Source organism: Pithys albifrons, chromosome 10, assembly GCF_047495875.1.
Source record: "Pithys albifrons albifrons isolate INPA30051 chromosome 10, PitAlb_v1, whole genome shotgun sequence".
In the NCBI taxonomy this organism is placed as follows: domain Eukaryota; kingdom Metazoa; phylum Chordata; class Aves; order Passeriformes; family Thamnophilidae; genus Pithys; species Pithys albifrons.
In genome coordinates, this window is record NC_092467.1 from 21,405,896 (window position 1) to 21,432,997 (window position 27,102).

The 27,102-nt window shown below is 39.7% G+C and overlaps 1 protein-coding gene across 1 annotated transcript; it reads right to left on the reverse strand.

The window, feature by feature from the left end:
- Window positions 1–435: 435 nt before the first annotated feature.
- Window positions 436–26,151, reverse strand: GIPC2 (GIPC PDZ domain containing family member 2). The gene is made up of 6 exons (XM_071565710.1): window positions 25,815–26,151; window positions 17,548–17,733; window positions 13,493–13,673; window positions 10,108–10,217; window positions 9,302–9,383; window positions 436–1,880 (listed from the first exon to the last, which is right to left on the reverse strand). The coding sequence occupies exons 1-6, from the start codon at window positions 26,052–26,054 to the stop codon at window positions 1,726–1,728; spliced, it is 954 nt and encodes a 317-aa protein (XP_071421811.1). The 5' UTR covers window positions 26,055–26,151; the 3' UTR covers window positions 436–1,725.
- Between the last annotated feature and the right edge of the window lie 951 nt (window positions 26,152–27,102).

Consider the following 27,102-nt stretch of genomic DNA (forward strand, 5'->3'; position numbering starts at 1 on the left):
AAGACACATATAGATTCATCCCACACTGGTAATGAAGTACCAGTACAATTAAGAGAAATTTTGACACTTTGAAATTCTCAAACACACTAAAGTATATGACCTCCATACCACTCTATACTACTCATTTCACAAAAAGGAATACCTATATTATGTGAAAGCTTGTCCTTAAACCAGAGGTACAAGAGCAAAACATTCACAGCAGCATTTATAAAAATCCCCATTCAATGATCACTGGACAGTATTTGTAAGACTTTGGGCAATATTTCATAACAAGAAAAATACGCACTCATTGTAACAGGTGCAAAAAACTGAAGGGGACTTTGGAAGCCTTCCTAAACAACCTAGTAAAGAGGATGAGAACCTGTTCTCTCAATGATACTTCAAACTGTCACAGTTTCAGACCCAAAAATAATCATTGATATAGAACACATAAAATTATTGACATAGTCTTTATTTTAAAGATATGTCTACAAGACAGTGAAAGACATTTTCTGCAGAAGAAAAGTAAATAGGAAGTGATTTAGAAAAATCCTTTTGTAATATTTATTATTTTCTACTCTCATGCAAATATAAAAATACTAAAAGCTATGACACCTTCCCAGGTCAGATCCCACACTCTTGCTCAATTTAATTTTCTATAATCTCAGATTTATTAGTAAAAAATTAGCAGCTAAAATAATTGTTTATGTACAATATAATTGGAAAACTAACATCTAAAATTAGTTTAACATATTTTTCAGGGTTTAGTCATGCATTGTTATCCAAACTACAAATGTTTGTGACTTTACAATAATATTTTCTAGGTTTGAACATCTTCAATCTCTCCCGTGTTGCCATGTTGAAAAAAACACAGACAAGAAAAGAACTTCACAGGATTTCAAGAAATCATGTAGCATATGCAAAGATAATTAAGCACTTAGTCATATGCTGTAGTCTCCAGTGCAAAATCACAGATACTGTTCTAGTGTATTAATAGGAAACAAAATTAACATTTATTTCTTCGTATGCAGTTCCTATTGCAATAATATGGCATCGGAATAAAGCAGCAGCTTCCTAGTTGAAGTGTTTCTATCCACGTAATACTCAGACAGCAAGTTTTGTGGCTCAAATGCAAGCAAGTCTTTTCATTCAAAGATCTTAGTTTTCATGTTTTAGAGGAGGGGGTTTTTTTCTGAACTTGCATCCTAAAGAAACAGGGTAGCTTCTTTCCAGCCTTGCCTACAGAAGGGACAATGTCCAGGCCAAACTGTAAGAAAACTTGAGGCTTTAGGTTTTTCTTAGCTTTTTGTGTACATGAATACATCAGGACAAAAGAAAACCAGGAAACTGCAGCATGTAGCTAGGTAGTTTTTCAACCTCTCTAAAGAGATAAAATAACCCAAACTCCTTGTTGCATTATGTCTAATGCTTTCCAGAATATTGATATCAAAGTGTATGTACAATAAAAAATATGTAATTTTCATAAAATTTCTGTATAAATCTATCACCTTGACACATTTCTCACAGTGATTTCTATGTGTACATTAAATTTTTTAAATGCACAGATGTCAAAACTTTGGGTTTATCTTCATATTTTTATTGGAAACCTTCCTTTGCAAAAGTCTCCGGTAAGAATACTGACACAGAGCACCCTGAATTCATAGCATTGAAATTATTCAAATTCTGATGTACATACTTGAAAATCATTTTGTGTTTTCAAACAGAGATTGATAAATTGCAGAGTTTTCATTCCAGTCGTCCTTGCTTAGCATCACCTATTGCTCCCCACACATCAAAGACAAATTCATCAGGAAATGCAAAGTCTCCAAGAGTTTCATCCAATGCCACTGCAAATTCATCTGGGTTTTTCTTGTCTCTTCCAGCTTCCACAATTGTTGCAGCTAAAGAGCAACAAAACAAAATAATGTGATTATCATGAAAGAGACAGCTAACACATATGGCCAGTTAGTTTTCAAATGTCTATTTTCAGAACCTGACATGGTCAGCTTAAGGAGATGCAAAGTTTAGCTGCTGAATTTAAGTACTTAATTTCCCCCTCACTATCTACTTACTGCTCTGATAGCACAGCTTCCTTGGAGTGCTCTTTATACATTCTTCTGTCTGTTTGGCAGAGTTCTCATTTTTAATTCAATGAACCTTCATTTTAATGTTATTAAATTAAATTCTGCACTCATTACTGAAGGCACAAGAAGCATGGATGTAAAAACAAGGTTAAACACAATCATTGTGTGACAATGCCATCCTATGCCAGGTCATCACCAACTTCAGCAAGTTTGATATGACCCAGCTGATCTAAACCAGAAGATGAAAAAGCAAACTTGAGTGTTTTCTCCTCTAAACAATGAAGAAAAGATCTCAGTAAGTGAGAGGTTAAAGTGGCCAAGTTTTTCACAGAAAGCCCAAAGGCATAGAGTTTGAACATGAAAAACAACATACAGCCTGCACAATAGATACACGCAACCAGCTAGGATGGGTTTGCTTGCAAGAGCCCATGTTTAAGTGTTGAGCATGACCTGCATTTAAAAAGGGGTACGGATAAATGTAGGAAACAAGAATTCAAATGTGGCTCAACTAATGTGTTATGTAAAGTACAAAGAAAATTATGTCCAGTACCCAGCGAACCAGATTTAGTGTGTTTGCAACTGCCTGAAAGGAGCTGTGCTTGCAGGAAACTACAATATGACCTCAAGCAGATTGGCTTAATTTTTCAATGCAATATTATTGAATTTCAAATAACTTTAGCTTTTTTTTATTTTAACAACAACAACAACAACAAAAAAAAAAAAAAAAAAACGAACCAAAGAAAACAACCAAGCCACAAAACAAAACCACACCACCTCCAGGTGGTAAAGAGACTGAGGCATTTATTGTGGGCCACATTATTCTTCTGATTGGATCCACATTTTTTCCATACCATCCAAACTAAAGAGTAATTAACTTCATTGCATGAGTTTGCTTCAGTTATTATTACCTGTAGCTTTGAAAAGCGAATCTTTAATTTATAGTGCCCTCAAGGCAGGGAAAGTTTGGGCTTCTGCCTCTAGAAATTGAAAAAGTTATTTCTGAAAGTCTCAACTAGGTGGTTCAAAGTGTGCAAAAGCAAGGGAAAAGTCTTGCCACTGTGCACAGTAAATCAGAGCCAGCAAACACTAGGACCACCTTGGTATCTGGGAAAATGAAAGCAGAGATCTGATATAACAGAGGTAGACTGTGATACCTTGTGCACTTGTGGTACCCAGCATTTTCACTTATTTAACACATGGGTGTCAGAATTTATCAAGTGTTAGACTTCAGTTTTGAGATGGCTACACTGGGGCTGCTGCTTAGGACTCAGCCCTTAGTTGATGTGCTCATCTCTCACCTTTTGTCATTGCAGTTTCTCAGATTCCAGGAACCCATACAAGTCTTTTGCAAACCACACTGGATGCTGGCAACTCAGGGAATTAGAGCAAATGAAAACTCTAAGAGCTCAGGTCTCTCTTGGTCATTCCAACTGCACCGCCCTGAAGAGTGCCAGCACAGGATATTCTTCTGGCAACAAGCTATCATGGTTTGAGGGATGCAGAATACTCTGTAAAACACATTCAGCACAAACAGCACTGCTGAACACAGTTTATTTTCTGAGCTGTACCTCTGCTCCACAGTCCCTGTGCAAATTTACAAGAAAATGATGGTACTCTACTATAAAACCCTCAAAGTCTTCTTCATTTTGTGATTACTTTACACACCTGCCTTAAACTGCCAGATGTCTTCCACCTTTTGTTATACATCATGTAATCACTGCTTGCTTCATGAGCGTATCAAATTCAAGTGTCACACTGAGGGCTTTGATAACTTCTAGTCTTTTTTCAGAGGAAAGTGGAAAACACCTATTACAGTGCCTGAGAAAGGGAAGGAAGTTTTGAAGACACAGAAAAACATCTTCACTGGGACAGTCTACCATCTACCACATGCACTGTATTGAATGAATATGGCAAAATCTCTCTGATAGAAAGAATAATAAACTTTCCTGCTCTGAAGCTTTAATAAATTTCTTTAATGTCATTTTGTTGACCTGAAACTCAGCTCAAGTTTGTTGACAGTTATGAACTTCTGGCAAACAGTATTTGCTCTTGTGCAAACATGTAACAAGCAGCAAGCAAGCCTGAGCCATTGTAAACATCAACAACAGTAATTCTGAAACACAAAGTTTTGGTTTTAACAATGTTCAGACAGAAGGCTCCAAACACAATCACAGTGTGTCAAACTACACAAAGCAGTCCAAAGAAAATTTATCTAAATCTTGACAAACTGCTGTGATGGAGACAGTTCCAGGGTAAGTCAGCTTCCCAGGCACCACTAGTGGTTGTGAAGGACTCTCAATATCTCTTTTCCTGCCAGAAGAAATCCTATCCCTGCTGCACTGATTCTATGTCCCCCGTGAAGTTCCTGGGACTCTTGATTCAGACAAGTCTGCATGGGAAATGGGCATTAAACAGGGGACTCTTGTTCCTGACAAGTGGAACACAAGGATTTGTCCTATCAATGTTCCCTGACGTGGTGTCATAAGAAGGTACTTAGAGAGGAGCAACCCTGGAGGCTATAAGGTGAAGGGTGTAATTGAAACTTCACAGATCTCTAGATATAAAGCACGATATGAACTTACTCTGTGTAGACACTGGGAGAATGTTGGAGAGGGAAGAGCTGTGCAAGGTGACACAAGACCAAATGTGTCCAGATGTAGTTACAGAAGATCTTTCAAAAAAGCTGCCATCAACAGAGTAAGCATCTACACAAGTGTTTGAGCAGAATTTAGCCAGTTTTAAGATAAACTGGACAAGAGATATGAAAGAGCTATATGACACTGACAGCAGAGATACAAGACCACTCAGCCTTGTATCACAGTCCAGCTGCCCTTGCTGAAGCCTCAGAACTGCACAGTAATAAATTCCCATTAAAAGAAAATGTTACTTCAAGCACAATTTTCTTTAAGACTGAGCTTCCCAAAAATAAAAAAAGAGAAAATCTAGTTTATTCTTGAAAACAAAATCCACTAAACTTATATAATCAAGACAACTTTAAACCAACCCAGTCAAGAAGGAATCAGAACGTCACCACCGTGCTAAACTAGACTCAAAGCAAAACGTTTTCATCTGTATTGAGCAACTGCAATCAGCACTACCAGGGTACACTTAACGCGCTGTAATTCCTGAAGGGCGCTCCCATTCCCTGATCCCGCGGTGTTCCATGCACAGCCGCAGCGTCGGCGCCGCGGGGTGCGCGGTTTTGGCAGCGCGGTGCTGCCCCCCAGTGGCCGCGGCGCGGTACTACCGCACGGCCCGTTCGGCCCGACACATCCTCCCGCAATTCCCCGCACCGCCGGCGCGCACGAGTGTGCCGAGTTGAGCCCCGCTGCGCTGGTTTTACGCACACAGAAGCGCTAAAGCTGACCATGAACACATTCTCGTCCTCCCGGGCAGCTGCCACAGCCCCAGGGCGGCCCCGCTGGGCAGAACATGCTCGTTCACACGATGACACTGCCCAGACGGAATTCCCAAGGCAAATCAAAACCTACCGGTTGCCAAGGCATTTAGCAGATACTTGCCAAATTGGAGTAAACTTTGCTCGTTCTCAGAGAGTGACAGCTTCGTTGCAAATTGTCTCCACTCCCCTCCCTTTCCCCTACTGTTTCCTGTAAGAGCTGCACAATAAGTGATTACAGGAATTTTATTCCAATAGAATATTTTTCCACAGTCAAGAGAGCTCCAATTGTTTTCAGATATTCTTTTTTTTTTTTATTTCACTTCAGGCAATGTTAATACCTGATAAATTTACACATAAAATGTGAAAAGTTCAGCAATCTTGAAAGTGATGAAAGTCTTGTCAACTTAAACTGAAAAGCTTCTCAGGATACGAACAAAGTGGTATGTTGGCTTTTTAAACCTAGTTCCTTTAAAAATAACTTCAAAAATCTTTCAAAAAATCTTTATTTTCACTTTTAATAGACACATGGGGCATAAGCCATGAAAGCTACCTGCTGCCTTCCATTCTTACTACCTACCTTACACAGTGGTTTTGCTACCTATATCCCATACTGTAACTTCTGAAAAAACTATTTTCAGAAGTCTTAACAGAAACCGCAATATTTAATTAGCTGTAATGCTATTAGAAGTTTTGCCTTCATCAAAAGGTAAGAAATATTCTGTTCTGTTACTTTACAGCAGAAAATAAAGCATGTCATTGCAGTTTCCGGTATTCAACATCATTTGTTTTATGTTTCATATTGAACGTTGTCATACCTGGAACTCAGGGTACTATTACAAATATTATTTTCTCTTGTTCCTTTTTGTTAAGTGCTACCTCTTCTTCAAGTGGAGTTTTCTCATTTAACTGGACTTGCTGCCTTTCCTTTCTTCACAAATCTCCCATTATTCTCTCAGAGTAAATGAACAACTGTAAACAATATACAATAACCTGAATTATCTCTGAATTGTGCATTTATGTTTTAAAGAAGGCTGAAGTCAAGTCTTCATTTGATTTCTAATGTACCCATAAAAGGGCTAAGGAACACATTTCCAGAGTCAACTGTCCCTTCTGCAGATTAAGTCACTTTTCAGTAAAAGAGTAAAGAAGTAAAAAGGTAAAAGTGCATCCAAAAGCAGATATGTAAACCTCAACAGCATTTAGATCTCTGAAAATAAAAAACTGTGCCAAGATAAAAAAGAAAGTGCATGCATTTCCATTAATAATTTCCAAGCATTTTTCTCCAACTGAGGTATTTGTGTGTAGATTTAGCCATTTTTGAAACTGTCACGATACTTAACTATGCAAAACTTAAGGGTCTGTCTGTAATTTTACAATAGATTTTTTTTCTTTCTTTCTAACTTCTGGCTTGAAACTGGGGTACTATTTTAGAATTCAATCACACCATGGAAGTGTCATTTTAACAGAGACAAAAAAGCAACATTAACTGACATCCAAAGATTCTGACAAACAGAACTGCATGGGAGTGAGCAATGATTGAGATCTTAATCACTTGTCAGCTGTGCATTGTGATGACTTGCATTTTCAACTAATCTGGCTTGAGTAATGAGTGAAATTTCTAGCTAAGTGGTGATTGGCATTCTCAGAATGAATCTTTTCCTCATATTTCATTTTCATGGGTGACTGATCACATCCAGTGTATGAAAAACTGATATGTGTTAATTGAACAGGTTTGTGACAGGTGATTAGTCCTCCTTTGCTGAAGAGTCCTAGAGCTGTTTAATTGTTTTTAAATTATAAAGTTTTGTCATCACCGTTGGCCATTGACTCTCAGATTTGAACTTCAGAATATGGCTTCAAAGCTGCAAACTAAAGCTATGTGGACCCCATAGTCCTTGATTACTGGCAGCGTCTCTGGGTTACACTACCTTCTGGGGAGGAAAAGAAGTGAAGGACAAAACAACCACCCAGTTGGGAAGAAGACAGTCTTAGAAGAACAAAGAACGGTTCGTTCTTTGAATATTCTTTTAAGGTATTCTTTGAAAGTTTCCAAATTACATACTGAAAGATGAAGGCTATTAGATCTTTGAGGGGAAAAAGAACCAAAGTCAAGGAATTCGTGGGAAAACTCTACCAGGTGCTTGGCAATCAGCTCAGCCATATGTGTTGAAAGCTGAACTTCTCAGTCTGCTGTGTAAGAGCCATCCTGTTACAGTACTGAGAGCCAAAACCACAGGGAACAGCAGTTCCCACAGGACTGTTCCCATGGACACCAAAAGCAGAACACCTACAGCTGGTTATTCCTGTAGGGCGAGGAGCCTGGAGACCTTGGAAGTAACCTGCAAGGACAAGAGCCTCCAGAAGTCCAGCACAAGCTGGAACTGCAACAGCTGCAGGACAAAAACAGCTCCCAGAGAGACAGCTGGCATGAGACTCAGAGCTTTGAAGCCAAGGCCAGAGATGGGCTGAGACAGAAAGGCTGCAGGACAGAAACAGGACGTGGAATCCTCCCTAACCTAAACATGGCTCAGTATACCACACAGGGATTACAGGAGCATATTACATGGCAGCAGTATCACATATTAAAGTTGCTGGGACTAGAATTTTTGAAAACTTTTATTTTATGGGAGTAGGAAGTTTAGTTATTACCTACAAAATAGAGCTCACAAGTTTTGGGCAGCTCTGCCCTCTCTTCTATGCCAGGAAGCCTACCTCTACCTTAGACTGAAGGACAAAGAAAGTTTTACCCACAATTTTTCCTGTGAGAAAACAAATCTGCCAGTCACGTGCTTGCTGGTAGGAGCAGCCAAGTGTTTGGCTATTCAGATAACCTCCCCTTGTTCTCATTCCTCTGTGCTAACTGCTGCCTTTCCAACTGCTTCTTTGCCCTTAACTTCATGCCAGACCTATTTTCTCTTCTGCTCTACCTTCTCCACTTCTCTCTCATGAAAGCTTTCTTTTTACGATCACTTTCCATTTAGCTTATCCTTTCCTAATTCTTGGATTATTTAATTTTTTTAGGTATTACTGTAACAATAAATACCTCCTCCTTGTCTCACTATCAGCAGTTGCACAAGATCCTGTGAGGATTACACTAGCCACAGCTGGCTACAGTGGCACAATTTACTCAGCTAGACTTTACCTTCTTCCAATACAATCAGAAATTCCTATTTAGCTGTTGTCAGATTAACAACAGAAAAGCAGCAGCTGAAAGGACAAGGCTCGTACAGTTTGAAGGAACCTGTGACACTAAGCTTGAGTAGTTCTTTCATTATAAATTGAAGAGTCTGATAAAGTAAATATTCTGCAAGTTTTCCCATGTTCAAAATACAGACTTTAGAGAATTTGGCAAATTTATGCAATTACTCTGTCAGTTCCTTTGCTAAATAGTTGCTCTTTCACTGATTAAGATCTCAGACTCAAACTTTAGTGGTCAACTTTGATGTGTCTAAGCCAAGGGGCAAAAAAGCAAATAAACACACTTATCCTTAAGAACCCTTAAATGTGGTACATACAAGATTCACCAGAAAATATATGCCAGAAAGAATACGGTGGTGACAGTTCACAGCAAACAACTGAAAAATTCATGCAAGAGTGTGTAGATAATGTGCACGAAGAACAGAAGATTAATTAATTATATCATAAGGATTGAAGCAGGAAGAAGATTCTTTTATCAGACACACACATTGTAGAAATAAAAACAAGTTTTTGAGACTGCACGCTGGACAAATTTTGCTTCACTTACATCCAGAGACTAAAGTACCAAATAAATTTTAGACTACATTTAGAAAACGAGAAATTGCTTAATTTTGTAGTAATGTATCTGCTAAAAACTCACCTAATTCAATATCTCTTATCCCCATGTATGTTTCAAGAAGCTCATCCACTTTCTTAATTGCTTTTTCTTCAACTTCAGTTGGCTTTGTTGAAATAAAGGAAGAAAATGAGAAAAATATTTTTATATCCATGCAGATGTCAAAGTAACCAGCAATTTGCCAGAGACTACCCTACTCCCATCTTGGCCACTTAGACTTATAAAATCTACAATCAAAACACGTTTTTCCACTCTCTTTCCCTCTTTTCACAAACCTGAGCCTACCTCCAAACATCAAGCCACACAACTCACACATTCAGACAAAACAGGGGCCTTACATGTCCTGACAATACAGATCTTCACCAAATCCTCATCACATTTAGAAGAACCCAGAATAAATAAAATTTCTTCACCAAACTCAATCCTGGTTTTGCACATATTCATGTCAATGTATGCCATTAGCCTCTCCTAATAACAACTCTTACACTGGCCCCATTCACTTCCCAGTGTCAGAAATGCAACCAACTTTTCAACCATCTCCTCCTTTTTTCCTTCCTTCCCTCTTTTCAACACACCTTGGTCTACTCTACCTTAAATTAATCCATGTAATCCATTATTCCAAAACCGAAATATAAGTTTTCTGCTTCCAGGTTCCTCAGTCCCATCCTACTCCTGTTAGTCTTTAATATAACCACCACTCCATGCAGAAGTCAGTCTTTGTCCACAACCTTTGTAACATCCAGATTTTTCCTTCCTACTTTTCAGCCTTGAGGAAGAATAAATCAGATGCTAGATAACTGAACTGCTGAAGGGCCTCAAGATAACCATACCATTTCCTCCACAGTAGCAGGGCCTTTGGTTCTCAGGCGAAGTGTTTCTCTCCCTCTGGAGATTTTAGCCTCTGGCAAAGTTCCACCTTTGGACCTTGGTCCCAGCTTTTCTAAAGACAAAACAAAACAACAAAACCAAAAGAATGCAAAGCAAAACTGAGTATATGAGACATCATAATATGATATATTTGCTTTGGTTATTTTCACTTTTTATTCTAATCAAGATCTAATAGTATGTAAAAATTTAATTATAAATTAAGTATAGCTTTGCTGGCAATTTCTTGTCTTCAAACTCTGGTAGCTGCTCAACTGCAGTGAAGCAAAGATTTCCACTGACCAATATATCTAAGCGGGCCTATGGCATTCACTTAAATACATGTACCTAGTATAATTTTATTTCCCTATTCTAAAGAAAAGTGTTATCTAATTTTAAGGAGTAAACACTTACAGCTGCAAATCACCAGCCAGCTGATGATTTGCTCTGGTCTTTACAGGCACAACAAATGGCAGGTTTATCATGGCAACATTCCCACCTTTCACTGCTGCAATGGTGCAAGCACCCCCGCTACGCAGGCGATGATGAGCCTTGCTGAGCTGAGATAACAATTTGGTTATGGACAGTCACACAGGTGAAACGCCCATGAGTAGATCTGCGGGTTTTCTGCCGGTTTCACCAAAATTACTTCACAGCTGATAAATCTCTACCAAGAATATATGGGTTTACACAAAGTTTCCTTTAGCTGAATTCAGCTTTTCTTGTTTAATCTTGGGTAAGGGCATCCAAGTTAGTAATTTGAGCACAGAATCATTTAAGATTTGGCTTTCTTGTTCTAGGACATAATTTTACATTCAAAATTGACAGGGTTTTAATTTACCTACTGATATGGGAGCTACATGGTGAATCTGGAAAGTGCTAGAAGAGAGAAGATAATTTTGCAGAATTGTTTTTAACTGTCCTGTTTTCTCTAACAGATTATTCCTCCTCTAAACAACAAGCCTTTCTAATAAGCTCTTCTCGAAGGCAAGATTTTAACATTTTATATTCATTATGCTCAGATAGACTTCAACTCATCATTCTTGCATAAGCAGTCACAAATCCAGAATATTATGCTGAACAGGTCTTGAAAAGTAAATTTTAGTATCTTTTGTTTTAACAAATAGATATATCACAGTCTCACATATATAGTCAGAATGGATGCTTTTCAGAATGGATGCTTTTCACAATCCTTTTATGGCTTCAAGGGCAGTTTAAAACATCCTTAAGATTGTCATAATTTCTTCTAGACTTGTTTCAAATAGTCATTGCTGATACAAAATACATGTTTTTCTAATTCTGTCAACATTACCACTTTAAAACTCGCTATGTGACATAACCTTTATTCGCTGTACTTCAGATCAAAGCTCTCTGGCCATCATAGAAAGTATTTTTCATATTCACATAATTAAATGTTATAGTTTGTGTTATGCTGCCTTTACTTTGTTTCTATTAATTTTTCACAATTCATAGAGGGCCACTTTGTGACTGGTACAAGTCTTTAATTCTGTGCTACAAGCCTTCCCTAGAGTAGCTGAGGCAGCCTGTGTGCACATGGTAGAAAGATATCTAACCAGTATCTAACCAGAATGATTATTTCACATTCTGCTGAAAGAAAGAAAAATAAAAGTAGTTTCACACAGAGGCTTGTCTCTTGTTTCTATACCCTCACCAGCTTCTGTTGAAAGTAGCAGAAATTCAGCACCTACTTGTCCAACAGGATCTGGATCTTGTTTGTCATCTCCTCTGGGGCTATTCTCAGCACTGCAGCTTAAACCCTACCTTGAAAAAATTTGTGCCTGAAGCCCAGCTGCACCTAAGGCTAGAGGCAGGATGTTCTAACACACTGGGCATTGCATCTTGCACATTAATTTCTGTGGGGTAAAAAAATAACAACGTGCATCTTCTAAAAATCTGTCCACAAAGCTCTGATTGCCTCTTTATTCAATGTCATAGAAAAGACATTGCCATAAATTAGCAGGTTTCCTTCTCTACATCACGGGCAAACTAAAAGGTATCTTAATCACCTAATGGAAGTAAATACTATTAAATAATGGCTGAAGTCATCAATCAAATGCTGATTTGCCCTGGTCTTTACAAACAGGCTATGTAACACTTTCAGAATTGAATACAAGTGATAAGCCCATATTAAAAAAAGGGTATTGTATTACTAATTGCAATAGAATGCATATGTAATACTACTTTAGCATAATGTATAAAACAAACGTTTACTTAACAGGAACAAGAACTTAAAATCAAATGCATTAGAGATCAACCCATAACCCTCATTCTTCAAAGAAGCACCAAAACCAGAAATCTTTGCATTTCTCTCATTTTCAATTTCTGCTGCTATTCTGACACCAAGTGTCAAGATTGGTGTATGACAGTAGCTGTAAACTACTAACACATAAAACAAGATTTGAAAAACAAACCTTTAAAACTTCTGTTGCAGTGAAGATAGGGATTTTGAATTTACCATTATTGCAGGTGTGCAAAAGGCCTCATACAAACTTGGGATTTAGCACTATTAAATATTTTTATTACAGGAAATCGCTACATAATTTGGGAGGATATAAAAAATTGAGAAAATATAAATTATAACTCAGTCTCTATTTTGATTCTCTGAGCTAAATCTACCTTGTTTGTTTGTTTGTTTGTTTACCATATTGATAGAATTAATATACCTAAGAATTCACAGTAGATGTGCATTTCTCGTATTTAAGTAAACTTGCTTACAGCATGCAGGTGGCAAGTACAGACAGAGCTCTGCCATACTGCTTCCTTCCAGTTCTAAGCATACTTTTCTGTATGATCAGAGACCCACAAAACATTTGGGGAGAGGGAGAGCAGACAGGCAGAGAGGCAGCAAAGGAGGTGCTCTGGGGAATCCCAGTGTTTTCTGCAGACTCCTGCATTAGCAAGCACAGACCCTAGAAAAGGGTACGGAAATAGAAAAGTCTGACACACCGAACAACAGGGAACATGTACCAATAGAGGAAAAGAGGAGTTTTGCTGATGAGCACGTTAATGAAGTGATCCATGCTTTAAAACTGTATCTATGAAACAATTCCTGTACTTATTTTGCAACATCATGTAGTGGTAAAAGAGACTGAGACTAAGGCTCAGACTAAGGTAACCAACATAAGAGTGACTGTTGGAGAAAGCAAGATGGAAAAAAAATCTGTCAATAAATTTTCCACTTCAAAGGAAAAAAATGTACAGCTAAAATAATAATGTAGCAGCTGTGTTACCTTAGGGGGACACCTAGCTGCATTTCTAAAACAAACTTACAAAGCAATGCAATGTGGGATTTTGCTATTAGTGAATAAGGTGGACAGTCAGGTCACTCACCAAATGCTTTCATAGGCTCTATCAACTGCAGCTTAAACATCTGACCTTTCTCCAGATCCTTTAGCATTTTGGCAACTTCATAATGCCGACAATCTGACACATTTTTTCCATTTATAGTCTCTATGTGATCCCCCACACAGATCGTTTTGGTTTGGTCCATAAGGCTGCCTTCTTTGATTCTCTATTGTTTAAAAAGAGAAACAAAACAGAATTAGAAACATTTCTTTTAAAGGTGATACCTTTTCAGAAGGGACACCACAGAGTTTCAAGAATGCCAGTTAACTACATCAATAGCACTGAGTCTGTTATTCCAGCAATGTGTTTTGTCTATAAGAATTTCATAAAACATATTTTGAAAACCATTATTTTTCAAACAAAGTATTTTAATAGTCATTGAGTAAAAAATCAGCAGGAAGAAAAAAAGAACGCAATCATACTTTAGAAATTAATTGCTCCGAATAAGCTAATATTTTTTGTGCTATAAAATGGAACAGGCATGTCATTAATGTGAATGTTGAATAATTTGGGGGGGCGGGGGGAGGTTATTTTGATTTAACAGTTTGACAACCATAGGAACAGAATTTTTCTCTTATCAAGTGTGGTCCAGGGACATAAAATATGTGCATTATATCATGAAAAATTGCATACTATAAAGGGCCAATCTTAATATGATCCACCACCTCTAGTGGTAAAACCCCTATTTTCCTCATCAAGCTATACAGCTGTATATTAAAGGATTTCCTCTGAAATAATGAATAATTAGAAAATCTTCTAAATGTCATCTCATGGAAAATACACATGGTCTAAAGGTCATAATAGAAGTTAGTATTTATAGGATTTGTGAAGTGGAATTTAAAAAGTGAGCAGGGAAAAAAATCTTTAAAATATCTCTATGATTTATCACGCTTTAAATTTCAGTGATTCTGTTAACTGTTGCTATATACTGTCATATTTGTTCATCATGTGCATACCTCACATAACCCATTATTCTTTGGCTATTTAATAGAAACACTATGACTTAATAGAATATCTTATATTTAGCAGAGATATGACTTTCATTCTAATATGTTCCTGAATACCAATCTTTTCAATAAAGTCTGAAGTTGTTCAGGCTAACTTTGAGGTAACAGTGAGACAAAGGAGATAAACATATTGCCACCTACTACTGTAACACCCAGCCCAGCTGCACAACTGTCTCAAAACCTGCTTCTAGTTCATGTGCGCATGTCTGAGCCCACATATGTGCCTCCATCTGAGAGTCAGTGGGAAGTGTGATAGTGCTCCTATAATACACTGCAACAGTTTTCAGCTTCAGGCTGAGTTTAACTCTTTCTCGCACTGTTTTCTTTAATATAGATCTAAACCAAACAGAAGCCTCATGGTGAATGAAGAGGTGCGTGTCATACATACCAGAAAACAGGTCCCAAATGCATTTCTGTTACCAGGATTCAAAAGTGTGCCCTTTTAGTCTATGTGCCTGTTTAGCCTATGCGTTGAATTTGTTTTCATGTAGCTTCTCTTCTTTATTTGGATCCCCATACTATAATTGTTTAGGCAATATGCACTGGCAATATTTATGTCATATCAAACATTTTTTTTCCTATAACTTAACTTGGAGTAATGATAAAAACTGACCTGAGACAGTACAGCTGTCAGTAACTAAGATGCCACAGTAATTAAGATGCAATTGGTATGCCTGTATTTCAAGTGCTCTACAGCCCAGTGGGAAGCTATGAGGATCTATATTTCCTATGCAATGTCTACCCCATTTGATTGTCTCCTTATACACTGCTCAGCCATACTGCAAGTTCTACTGCTATTCTTTGAAGGCTAATTGGATTCCACAATACTTCTTCCCATCTGGTCATGTACCCCAAAACCAAATTTGTCAAAGTAGAATAACACCAAGTTTTGTTCTTGGTAAGGCAAAACAACATTAGATTTCACAGGAAAAGTACCTACAGTTCAGAGTGCCAGGTTTGAAATCAGCCAGGTTATATATCAAACCTAAAAACTGCCCTGTTGTTCAAAATGCAATACAATGACTACAATCCATAATTTTCAACAACTCACCAATCAGTAAACGTAATACTAATTTTTAATAAAGACTGAGGCATAGCAACGAATTTTCAAGGAAAATATATGTATATAAACAGAAACAATTCTAAAAGAAGTATAGACTGCTTAGTCTCTGCTTAGTCATTAACCTAGACAACCTCATATAAAAAAGATGCAGCTTTTACTTTTCCAGATGTATTTTCTATGCTGGTTTAAACATGAAACAACAAAGCTCCTAGAAACTTCCTAAAATTGATGCATTCCCATGAAGACTGCACCATTTTTATTCCAATGCTTATTATTAGACCAGTACAAGGAAAATTATATTTGTTCAGGGAAGTTTTGCACAGTTTACTGGAAAGTACAGCTTGTCTTGCTAATGTGGTAAGGGTTTTCCAGTCTGCTCCAATTATGCAGAAGTCTATGTGATGGCTGTTGTCTCCAGCCAAGCACAGAGAGAGTTTGACTGTACAATCCTGCACACGTGAAGCACTGCTTTCAATGCCTGCTGTTAAAACGCCACAAAAGCAGCAGTGTGACAATGCTATGGGCTGCATGGATGCCATCACTAGAAATTCAGAGTTCTATGTCTTTAAACATAAAAATGAGGCTATGATTTTGCCAAAATGCTTACTGAAACCTCCACTGCATCTTGACTTTCTCAAACATTACCTCAATCAAATTTTTACACAACAAAGACAAGCAAACCGATTTCTAAATCATGTCTTGTTTTACACCCATGGTAGCAAAGGAATGAACAGAAAACACAAGCTCTCTGTACAAGAAGCTCTGTTTACAACAGCAATGAGAACAGCAACTGGGACAGCAGTAATTGAAGATAATTGCCAATGCTTCACTAATAATGGATAATTGGAGTAGATTAGAGCAAAGAATCTAAAAAAGGCAGAAAATGTGATTAAGGTTCCTAATACCTAGTCTAGCAAGAAAGGTAGCATCATTTCCTCAGCCTCCATTTGTCTCAAAACATACTGTCTGTAGGTCATATAGAAGAGGAGAAGGGAAGCAATTATGATTAATATATTATGCATGTTACTACCCATAGTTGCTACTCAAGTTAACTGTGGTAAATTGTGTTATTCTGTATCCTTTTAATTCACCCTACCCAAGGCTACAGAATTGGAAAGCTGAACAAGCACTATACTTGCCTCTATTCTAGTACAGCACAAAGGTTTCTGCCCTGTGAACAGTCAAAGCCTAAAAGAACATGATCTCATTATCACATGAGTAACAGAAGTTCTATAAGCACCTAATCAATGACATCAGAAAATCACTTTAAAGTAGGAGGGGGCAGATGCAAGCAGTATCTAACACCTACCACCTCAGGATAGGTCGGGAAACACAATGGTCACATTGTAAAGCTGATACACATTACAGAAGCAATGAACAAATGAACCAAGTTTGAATGACATGCAGTACAGAAAGAGCTGAACTAATTTTGCATGATGTACCTAAAGAAAAGCTACTTTATCCTTTACTTACCATACTTATGATAATAAAATATTTTATAAGGGCGGTCCCATAGTGTAATGGTGAGCGCTCCGGACTCTGATCACAAGGTCATGAGTTCGAGTCTCAGTGGAGACCGTACCGGGCAGTTAAATGCCTCCCTGCCATCCGATCCCGTCAGATCTCGAATGCTCAGCAGGGTCAGCCCCGGTTAGTACCAGGTGCTGTAGACAGTCCTGAGGACTTCACTGTCACTGTCCAAGCTCGCTCAGCCGTGGCAGATGGACCTTGGGACTTAAACGGTGGGGCCAGTTCTGCACACGCTGAGCCTCACCTAAAAAATCCCCTGCACAGGCTCGAAGGGCACACCCACGTGGGGAGAGCCCTGCCCAAATCTTCGTTCGCCAAGTTTGGCCATACATACATACAAAAGATTTTATAGTTCTAAAGGATGATTAAACCAATAATTAACCTGTTAGAGTAACAGAAACTTCTACTAAATAAAGTGTTTCACCGGTAATTAAGTTTACCTTTATAAATGCACAGCCAGTTCCATTGTCTGTAATGGTAAGCCCCAGCAAATCATCAGTTTTAAGAATTTCCACTTCTTTTCGTTGTCCTTTCACGTGGGCAAATATGAAATCTTCAAGGCCAATTTGTGCGCCTAAGAGCTTGTCCATATCAACTTTATAAGTGTTCAAAGTGCAAAACATGATCTGTGCAGGAGGAAAGCAAACACATTAAGTTTAACAGTATATCATGTTTGGTGAGCTTGATTAAAATGAGAGCATGGTTCTGGCCTCTGACAGATCCAAAGGTGAAATACAGATACCTCTCCTTTTCCCTCTGGAGAGGTGATAGTCTCCATCCCCACACACAACAGAAAGCCTCAGCAGCTCAAATTGCAGGCAAGAGCTGGCAGAAAACATAGGAAAGAGACCTACCTGTGTGAGCAGCCTGTCATGGCCTGTCAGCACACCAGCTCTACCACAGACATCTTGAGCTAAATCAGAACAGCTTGTACTGCAGGTTAGAGTGAGCAAACTGGAGCCATCACCATCTTCTGCCTCAGCATTCCCCCACCTCAAATTCCACAGGATTCAAAGATCATTAGGGACTACTTTAAAACATGATTGCTAAAAAGCAATTTAATGGGGAAGAAAAGAGCTTATCACAACAAAATGGTCATGAGAGAGCATGAAATATTTTGTATTCCTCCACGTGTTCCCCCATTAGCTCAGAGCACATTGTCTCCAATGGGTTGGCTTAGTTCCTACCCTTCCTCTAGCATGACTTGAAGTCATTCTTGTGCCAATTTGGTAATAGCAAGCCTTAATAAAATGGGCAAATTGCTTTGTTATAAACCAGCTTTTCTGGGAGATTTCCCTTCAGCACTGGATATCAGACACTTCTTTTTCTCCCTACATTTATGCTAATTCTTCAACAGCAAGGTTGCTTGTCCTGGGCATAGACAGGATGAGAGTAATCCAGCTGTACTGCTCAGGGACAGAAATGATGTTTTTGTCCACCATGGTGCTGCACAAAGGATTTGGGACAGTTCAGGCAGGCTTTGGGCTTTCTGGTCCTACAGGTTGTACTGCACAGCTCAGCCAACAGAAAAAATCAAACCAAACACCCTCCTCACAGCGAGAGTAACTATACCTGCCAACACCTTTCCAAGCCGTAGCAGGAGCGGAGTGAGGGTCAGGGGGGTCCACACAGCCTCCTTCTGGACAGCACTGGAGAGCACAGGGCAGCAGCCAAACCAGAGAAACTCTGTGCTCCAAGAGAAGCTTGGAGAATCCCTAAAATCTACTTGACCAAGGCAAAGACAACACCCTAAAGACCATCTTTTCATGCAACTGGAAGCAAAGGAAGAGGAGGACACTCCAGCACAGGTGGTGGCAAAGCCACAGCAGCAAACCATGAGACAAAGGCTCTGCTACCAGCAATATGCACATGCATCTGACGGGACTACAGATAAGAGCAGATACTTTTCCATCCCGTGCCTATATCTGCTGGATGTTATTTTCCTTCAGAGTGCACCTTGGACCCCCTTGCACCTCAGTGTCCATGCCAGCTCTAAACTAGGAAGTGGGAAAAGCAGTGCCGACACATTAAAAGAACACAGTGGGAAGCCAGCCCAGCATTCAAGAGGAACAGCAGCAGGATGTCACCCTGTGTCCTTCATCTGTGCTACCACTCTAATGGCAGTTCCTTGGGATCTGTCAGCAATCAGCTGCCCAACAACCCAGACACAGACCTGGGCCTGTGGCCTGACAAACCCTTCAGTGCTTTGCTGGAGAGTGAGGGTCTCTTGCCTTCTCAGCTTCCCTTGCTATCCTTATAAAAGATACAGGTTTTTCACACCAGAACACTTCAAATGCCTTTTGTTTCCTTCTGGCATCACTGGATGACAGCAGAAAAATTGAAGTGAAAGTCACCAACCTGTTTAAATTGATTCTAGGTCAAATGAGGGGTGGATACTTTTACTAATGTATTTCACAGAGAGCATCTAAGTTTCTGGAGCCTTCTAGAACTTAGATTCTATAACTACAGGGGGGTTGGTTTTAAAAACTGAAAGTTTAGTAGAGACAAGATGTTTCTTGAGGGAGCTCTTGCTTTGCTGATGTCTTAAAAACAAAACAAACAAACAAAGACACCAAACAGCCTTACTTCAAATGCTTATCTCATCTAATCCATCAAACATCCACTGCAATCTAACACCTTATTTAACAACGAAAGTAGTAACAGCACACCCTTAACAGACATTCGTTTTATTTGCTCAGGTAATGCAATGTTTTTCAGTTAAACAATACTCAAGCAGTAACAACATCTAAGAAAGTAACCTGGGTTTAAGTAGAAAATTGCATTTTATTTTATAAATAATAATAATCTCTACTAATAAGCTTTTTTAAAAAAAAACAAGAAGGCTCAATTCGAACAGACAATAACAAGTTCACACACACATTTTCATCAGTCTCAAGCTACATAATTTCGACAGTTTAAAATGGCAACTCAGTTCTTTGTTCGTTGTTCCTACAATGAACAAGCGCTGCCTTTACATTTTAGACACTGGCATCCTTCATCTGACCTTGTCAAACAATCATCTAGTAAATACTGTCACACCTGTGAATAGATAAAGTTGGCAACAGAGCAGAAATATGATATTTAGACACTTGATCCAGAGTTTCTCTTTTTAGACCTTCATGTGGATAGCATTCCTACTACAGCCTATAAGTCTGCAGAACTTTTTGTGAGTCAGTTCTGTGCTAACCACAAGACTGAGAGAGCATCAACCAGTCAAAAATAAAACTTAAATCATTCTTCATCCTCTTTAGTGAACAACTGCTTTTTCTTAGAACAAACATATGCAAAGAGTAATGTACTAAAGATGTGTCTACCCAGGATAATATACCATTACACCATCTACCAGTTACAGCAGAACTTGATTTGTACACAACTGAGACCTGCCAAATCAAAAATCATATTTTTGGTAGATTTTATGTAAGGTTAATACTGGTACCTAATAACAGATTGTATATTTAAATATTTGAACAACAGCTTCCACTCACTCAAATTTTGGCCTATTTTTAATAGCAATGTCTTATCTAAAAATGATGCAAGAAAAAATTCAATGTGCAATTTTCATTGTTAAGTCTTTTTTCTCTTTATAATAAACCTTCATATGCATTTGATCTTTAACTCAGCATACCAGTGCTGTGATATTTCATGCCAACTTTAGCAAGATATTATAAATCAGAAGTGTTACATCAGTCTCAAAGTATCTAGGATACCTCCTTCACCAAGAGTTATCTTGTGCAGCACACAGAACAAGGAAATTCCATTCAGTGACAGGGACTGGGGGCTTATGCACAACCTTATAAAATAGATTTGTCATAAAACATTATTAATAGATTATTCCCTGCAACAGTATTTTCAACTGGAAGAGACCACATTAGCCAATAAAACCAGGGTTACACTGTGTGTTATATAAAGAAACTGCATTAGCTGAGAAAAAGATGGTTAAATGATATGTTATATAAAGTATTTATGCAGTACCATACCATCCTATATATTAATTATGTTCTCATCTTTCATATAAAGCCCACACCTTGAGATTCCAGATACCTTTGCAGAGGAGATCATAATCACTTCCTCTGTTTAAAGGGTAGGGAAATATGAATTCTAATTCTGAGCAAGATGTTTAGCCTGGAGAAGAGGCTCAGGAGAGACCTTATGACTCTACAAGTACCTGAAAAGAGGTTGTAGCCAGGTGAGTATTGGTCTCTTCTCCCAGGCTACCAGCAATAGGACAAGAGGGCACAGTCTCAAGCTGCACCAGGGGAGGTTTAGGCTGGACATTAGGAAGAAGTTCTTTACAGAAAGAGTGACTGGGCATTGAAATGGGATGCCCAGAGAGGTGGCAGAGTCACCATCCCTGGAGGTGTTTAAGAAAAGACTGGACGTGGCACTCAGTGCCATGGTCTAGGCAACAAGGTGGTGAGTCATAGGTTGGACTCCATGAGCTCAAGTCTTTTCCAGCCTAGTACATTCTGTGATTCTGTAACACCCACTGATATATTTCCCTATATACATAGATGCCATCAGGTCAAGAAATCACAAACACATTTTCCAAGTATCTTACTCACTTTACCCTCCCTGAGGAAAATGTGGGAGCCTTGACCAGCTGCAGCAACAGGAAGAGTAACCAACTCCTTCAAGTTCTAGTATGATTTTGGTACTATATCAGGTATGCAACTTTGTGTACCCAAATAAATTCAAAGTTTTATAAAATAAGCATTTGTTTTGGGTGTTTTTGAAACCCAGAGCACACAAGTATTACAGTGTAAACTCTTCCATACAATTATTTCCATACTCATATTTCAAATACTTTCAATAAAAGTGTTTAACACAGCAAGCATCACATGTAACATGGGTGTGACATTTAAGGGAAACAGCAAGCAAAGTATTGCTGCCATAGGGTTGGGAGGAGGTGGTTTGTTGGGAGTGTTGTTTGCTTATTTAAAGCTTTCAATCTGTAGGCAAGATTGTGAGCAATTAGTTTCAACAGATAAGCACATACAATAAAACTTCCAACATTTCACTGATGAGGATGAAGATTTCACAAGCTGACCCTTTCCTCTAAAATACATTTTAGATTTTTTTATTGTTATAAGGACAGTTTTGTTCAGAAACCTAAGTTTCATCAGTGGCTTATTTGTCAGTAGTCTTTCATAAGAGTTTAAACTGAACAGGTTTAAATCAAATACTTCTAAGAAAGTTTAATGTGGCACAGCCTCACAGTGTACTTGACTGTCTAGCATGAGGAGGCAAGGTCTATGTAACAACAGCCCACACATAAGGAAGCCCACACAGAAGAAGCTGCATTTCTGCCCTTACTGCTGCCAGAAAGGTCTCTCTTTTCCCGTATTCCCCTTGTGAGGCAAAGTTCCTTTTCCTGTGAAAGAAAGCCCAACCCCCATGGGCTCTTGGCAGACACACCCACTGAGCTCAGCCTGCCTCACCAGCCTCACCTTTCAATGCAAATGAAATCATCAGAAGTGCAAATTATGAGTACACAAACCAAAAATCTATATACCTTCTATGGTTTACCATTCCCTTCTTGTCTGAACAAGAAATAGCCTTGCTGCAACTGGACTTTAATATCCACGTTCTCAGTGCCTGATTAGCTACTTTGAATACTTTAAAGCCCTACCATGTGCTGTCACAGGGGCACACCACCACCAAATGCTTTAACAGACCCACATTGTCCTTTTGTCAGTGCTCGTTTATTTACCATACAGGCTGCACTTAGCACTTTCACCCTTAAAGAGAACATAACATTGCCAGTTGCGTTTCCCAGGAGTCACAATGGAGTAGTAACCCTAAATGGCCAGAACTACAGATAAATACTTTTTCCAACTACTTTTCCTACTTCATTCTCTATATTAAAAATAGGGGGAGCTATTTCTATTATTTGTACTAACAGAAACATGCATGTGTCACTAGTTAACAATTGCATCTTCCTATATAATTTTTACCTCTGTGCCTCCTTGTTGAAAGCCTGCTGAAGCAATCAAGTTAAAAGTCAGGTACAATGTGATCTACCTCAAACAGCACTCATGTTAATGGTACAGGCAATCTGTTCCTAGAAGCCATACTCCCTCCTCCTTCCTTTGCAAAGAACATTCATGTTGCACCAGAAAAAGAAGAAACGCTGGTCATAATTGAAGTCAGAGAGGTAGGCAAAAAGGCAGGGTAAATATCAGCTTCAAAAGGGGTAACTGAGATATATTCACTTAGGAAGATGGATGATGAATGAAATACCTAGACACAAGCACAGGAAAAGCCTCAGAAAACTGCTGTTATGTCTCACTCCTTCATAGATACCTAACAAACAGCATTGCAGTGGATATTAAATACCAGTTGTAGCAAGGCTATTGAAGGTATACTTGTCTTGCCCTGTCTCTGTCCTACCCTACTCATGATCCAGGGCTGCACAGAAGTTTCTGTCAGTGTCTGTCCAATAAATACTGTGTTTTATATAAACTTCTCTCTGTCACTGCTGGCAGTCAATCACAGAACCTGGAAAGGATTCTCCAACAGAAGTTAAACTCAGCTGGTCCTATGACATGTGATCCAAAGGGGAAAATAGGTGCTGTAACTATGGAAAGTCAAAAGGAGAAGAGACAGATTAAAAGTATAGCTCATTCTGAATAGTATTGAAACACTTAGGCAGGAACTTATCCAAGAATCCATACCCTTGCCTACACTACAGTAAACTGGCATATCATATTAAATCTATCCACTTCTGCAGAAGTTCTGTGAATGCTCTGCACCAGGCTCTACTCCTCCTTCCCTACAATATATTTTCCGCCTTGGGCACTCCAGGGTAGAGATCTCTGTGATAGTACCTGTTTCCAAAGGCATTCAGGTGTCAGAGTGCCCACAGGATTCAGCACAGCTGGGTCACAGAAACTGTCCTACACAGGAAACACCTAAAAATGCCATTTGAGTACCTCAGTGTCCATCAGTTTCATGAGATGTAGCTTCTGGCATTATTCTTTACACCACACCATCTGCTCAAAAGTGTCTAACAGATAATACCATTTAAAATGAATTCTAATAAATTCACATCTCATGGCAGTTCTTGCTGTTCACTGATCTATCCTATTTTATCTTGACCATACGAAATTCTGTTGCAAGACCCTCTGGTCTAGGTTCTTCACTCTGCTGTACCACCTTTACAACAGGAAATACTTTTGATCAGTATTTTCATTTCATACAACTTAGTTTCTTAAAGCCAACTGAATTTCTAGAGTAAAAGACTTGAATTTCAGTGCCTTCAGCAGTAACTCTTCATCCATTTTTACCAAGAAATCACATTTAAAAAAACCAAGTAAACCAACCCACCAACACCAGTAACAAAACAACAACCATGACAACAACAGACACAACAAAAAATACTCAAAAAGTCACACATAGGAATGGAACAGCAGAGAGGGAAAAAAAAAAGAAACTTTCTTAGTCTGGCACAAGGCTGGCAATACATGCCGATGAAACATGTGGTGCTTCCTCTAAAAGCTTTGAGGGTGTCAAATTATGAACTATCAGGAGAAACAGGAGTGCATCATTCATGCAAAATTAAGTTTCCTTGTGAACGCTGTTCTTTTTCAAGTCAGTGGAGCCGAAAGTTCAACAGTGAAAAAGGAAGAAAATTAAAATAGAAGACAAACTGGTAATTATGAGGACTGGAGAATAAAAGGTATAACTGAGATGGAATAGCACAAAAGGGAAACAGCAGCTCAGTATGGAGAGAAAACAAAGCAGCAGAAGGTCAGGAAGCAGCTGGGAGGATCTGGGACACAGGTGCACTGCCTGGCAATGGCACTGGTACCTCGTAATTACTTAATGCAACAGTGACCAGTTAAACTGTCTTCAGTGCTGCTGCCACTTTTCCTTTACAATTTACTGTTTGAAATGCTGCTAGGTACATCCACAGGAAACTCACAGAACAAAGTCGGTAGTAGTATTAGTTTTACAACTTTTTAAAATGTGAGTAACAAAGAAGCAAACAAGTAAAGCTGTGTAGCCACACGTAGCCACAAAGAAACGTTAGCACTTTGTTTCAATTTGGCACTCAGAGGTTAAGGTTCACAGAACCAGTACAAAGAACTTGATAGGGCCACTACCTTTTAACTAAGAGAAAACAATGCATTTACAAACACAAATGAATCACTATCCAAACAAATGTTTAGAACATAGCTAAGGAAAAAAAAAGATCAAAAAGGCAGCAGTGTTAAAAAAATTTGAGTCTGTTACCAACTCAAAGGACTTCCCTTGGCGAGCCCTTTAAAAAATAATTACCTGATAAAGCAGAAAACTTCCTAAGAGCCACATTCAGCCGAAATTTTAAAATGTGATCAGATTTATACCACACACCCCTGCCCTCCCATTTGCCTTCGCTCTGGGTATTTACCCTCAGGGATCCTTTGTCCCTTTTCTTTGGCAGAGCGCAGCAGTGCCCCAGGGCTGTGCCACACCGCAGCTGGCACAGTTAACCGGGGCACAGCAGATGCCTTGGTTAAACAGCACCATGGGTTCCTCCGTGTGCTAAACGCAGCTACGCTTATGTCTTTTCCCGTATGGTAACACTCATTTGGAATACCAAAGGGGACTTTTTTTCCTTCCAGAAAATGTAAAGTAGGCACGTCCATGAGCCTCTGGCAGCGATGCCCGCGGGCAGTGACGGCGGCGCGGCCCGGGCGGTACCCGCGGCCACCGCCGGCCCTACCTGGGCGGGGTCGATGCCGAACGCCTCTCCGATCCGGCTGTACAGCTCGCGGGCGCTGCCGAACCCCTCCACACGGCCCGTGGGGCTGCCGTGCGCCAGCTGCGTGTGGAACTGCAGCCGGGACGCGGCCGGGGCCGGGGCCGCGGCCGGGGCCGGCGCCGGCGCCGGCGCCTCGCTCTCCACCAACTTGAAGGTCTCCTTGGACTTGTCCTTCTTCTTGCTCCTGAGTCCCAGCGGCATCTTCCGCGCCGGTACCAGGCTTCTGCCGCCGCCACCACCGCCAGCGCTGGACTCTGCCCCCGGCGCGGCGCCGCCCCAGCCCCGCGGCCATCGCGGTCCGGCAGGTGCGGCCCCGCCCCGCGGCACAGCCCGGCCGAGCCCCGGCCCCGCTCCCGCCCCGGCCCGGCCGAGCCCCAGCCCCGCTCCCTCTCCAGCCCGGCCGAGTCCCGGCACCGATCACGTTCCCGGCCTGGCCGAGCCCCGGTCCCGCTCCCACCCCGGCCCGGCCTCGCCCCGGCCTCGCAGCAGAGGCCACGGTGTGGGCGTTCACCACCTTCCCACTCATTAATTCAGGGATTTCTGCTAATAGCGAAATACTAAGTATTTACTACTATAGGTTTATAACCAAAATGTAGAAGAAATCATACAAGGAATTCAGCCAACTCTCTTGCTTATTAATCACAACTTTATATTGTGTACCTATGAATCTTTAAGGGTTAATAAAAGCCAAGTTTAGGAGCCTTCCTATTTCCAGCTTTGAAATACTATTTAACACAGAAACATTTGAAAAGTGTATTTTCTAACATTTAATAGATTTAAAATGTTATCTTCTCTACCGTGGAATAGAGGAATGTATTGTACAGTTAGATGTTCACATTACAGGAGACATCTGTGCTCCAAACTACACTGACCTCAGTGGAATTGCTTTATTTTCACAGGAGTACTGAATCCATTCAAGATGTGGAGTGCAAATTTCATGAGGTAACATCCAGCACCTCTAAAAGAACCTGCTACAAAGCTGCAGAGAAAAGCAGCACTCCCTTACCACATCATCTGGCTTTCAGAATAGAAAAGACAAACACTGCAGAGGGAAAAAAAGGACACTGGCACATGGAGTAAGACCAGGCAGGTACAAAGAATGAATTACTATGAGGCAGCCCAGAGGCAAGTTCTGAGCAGATCTAAACAGAGAGGACCTAGAGCAGGTCAGCTCTTAACTATGAAAAGAAAAAATGATGAGGGCAATGGAGCTAAACTGAATAAACTGAAGATATTAACAGTATGGAAC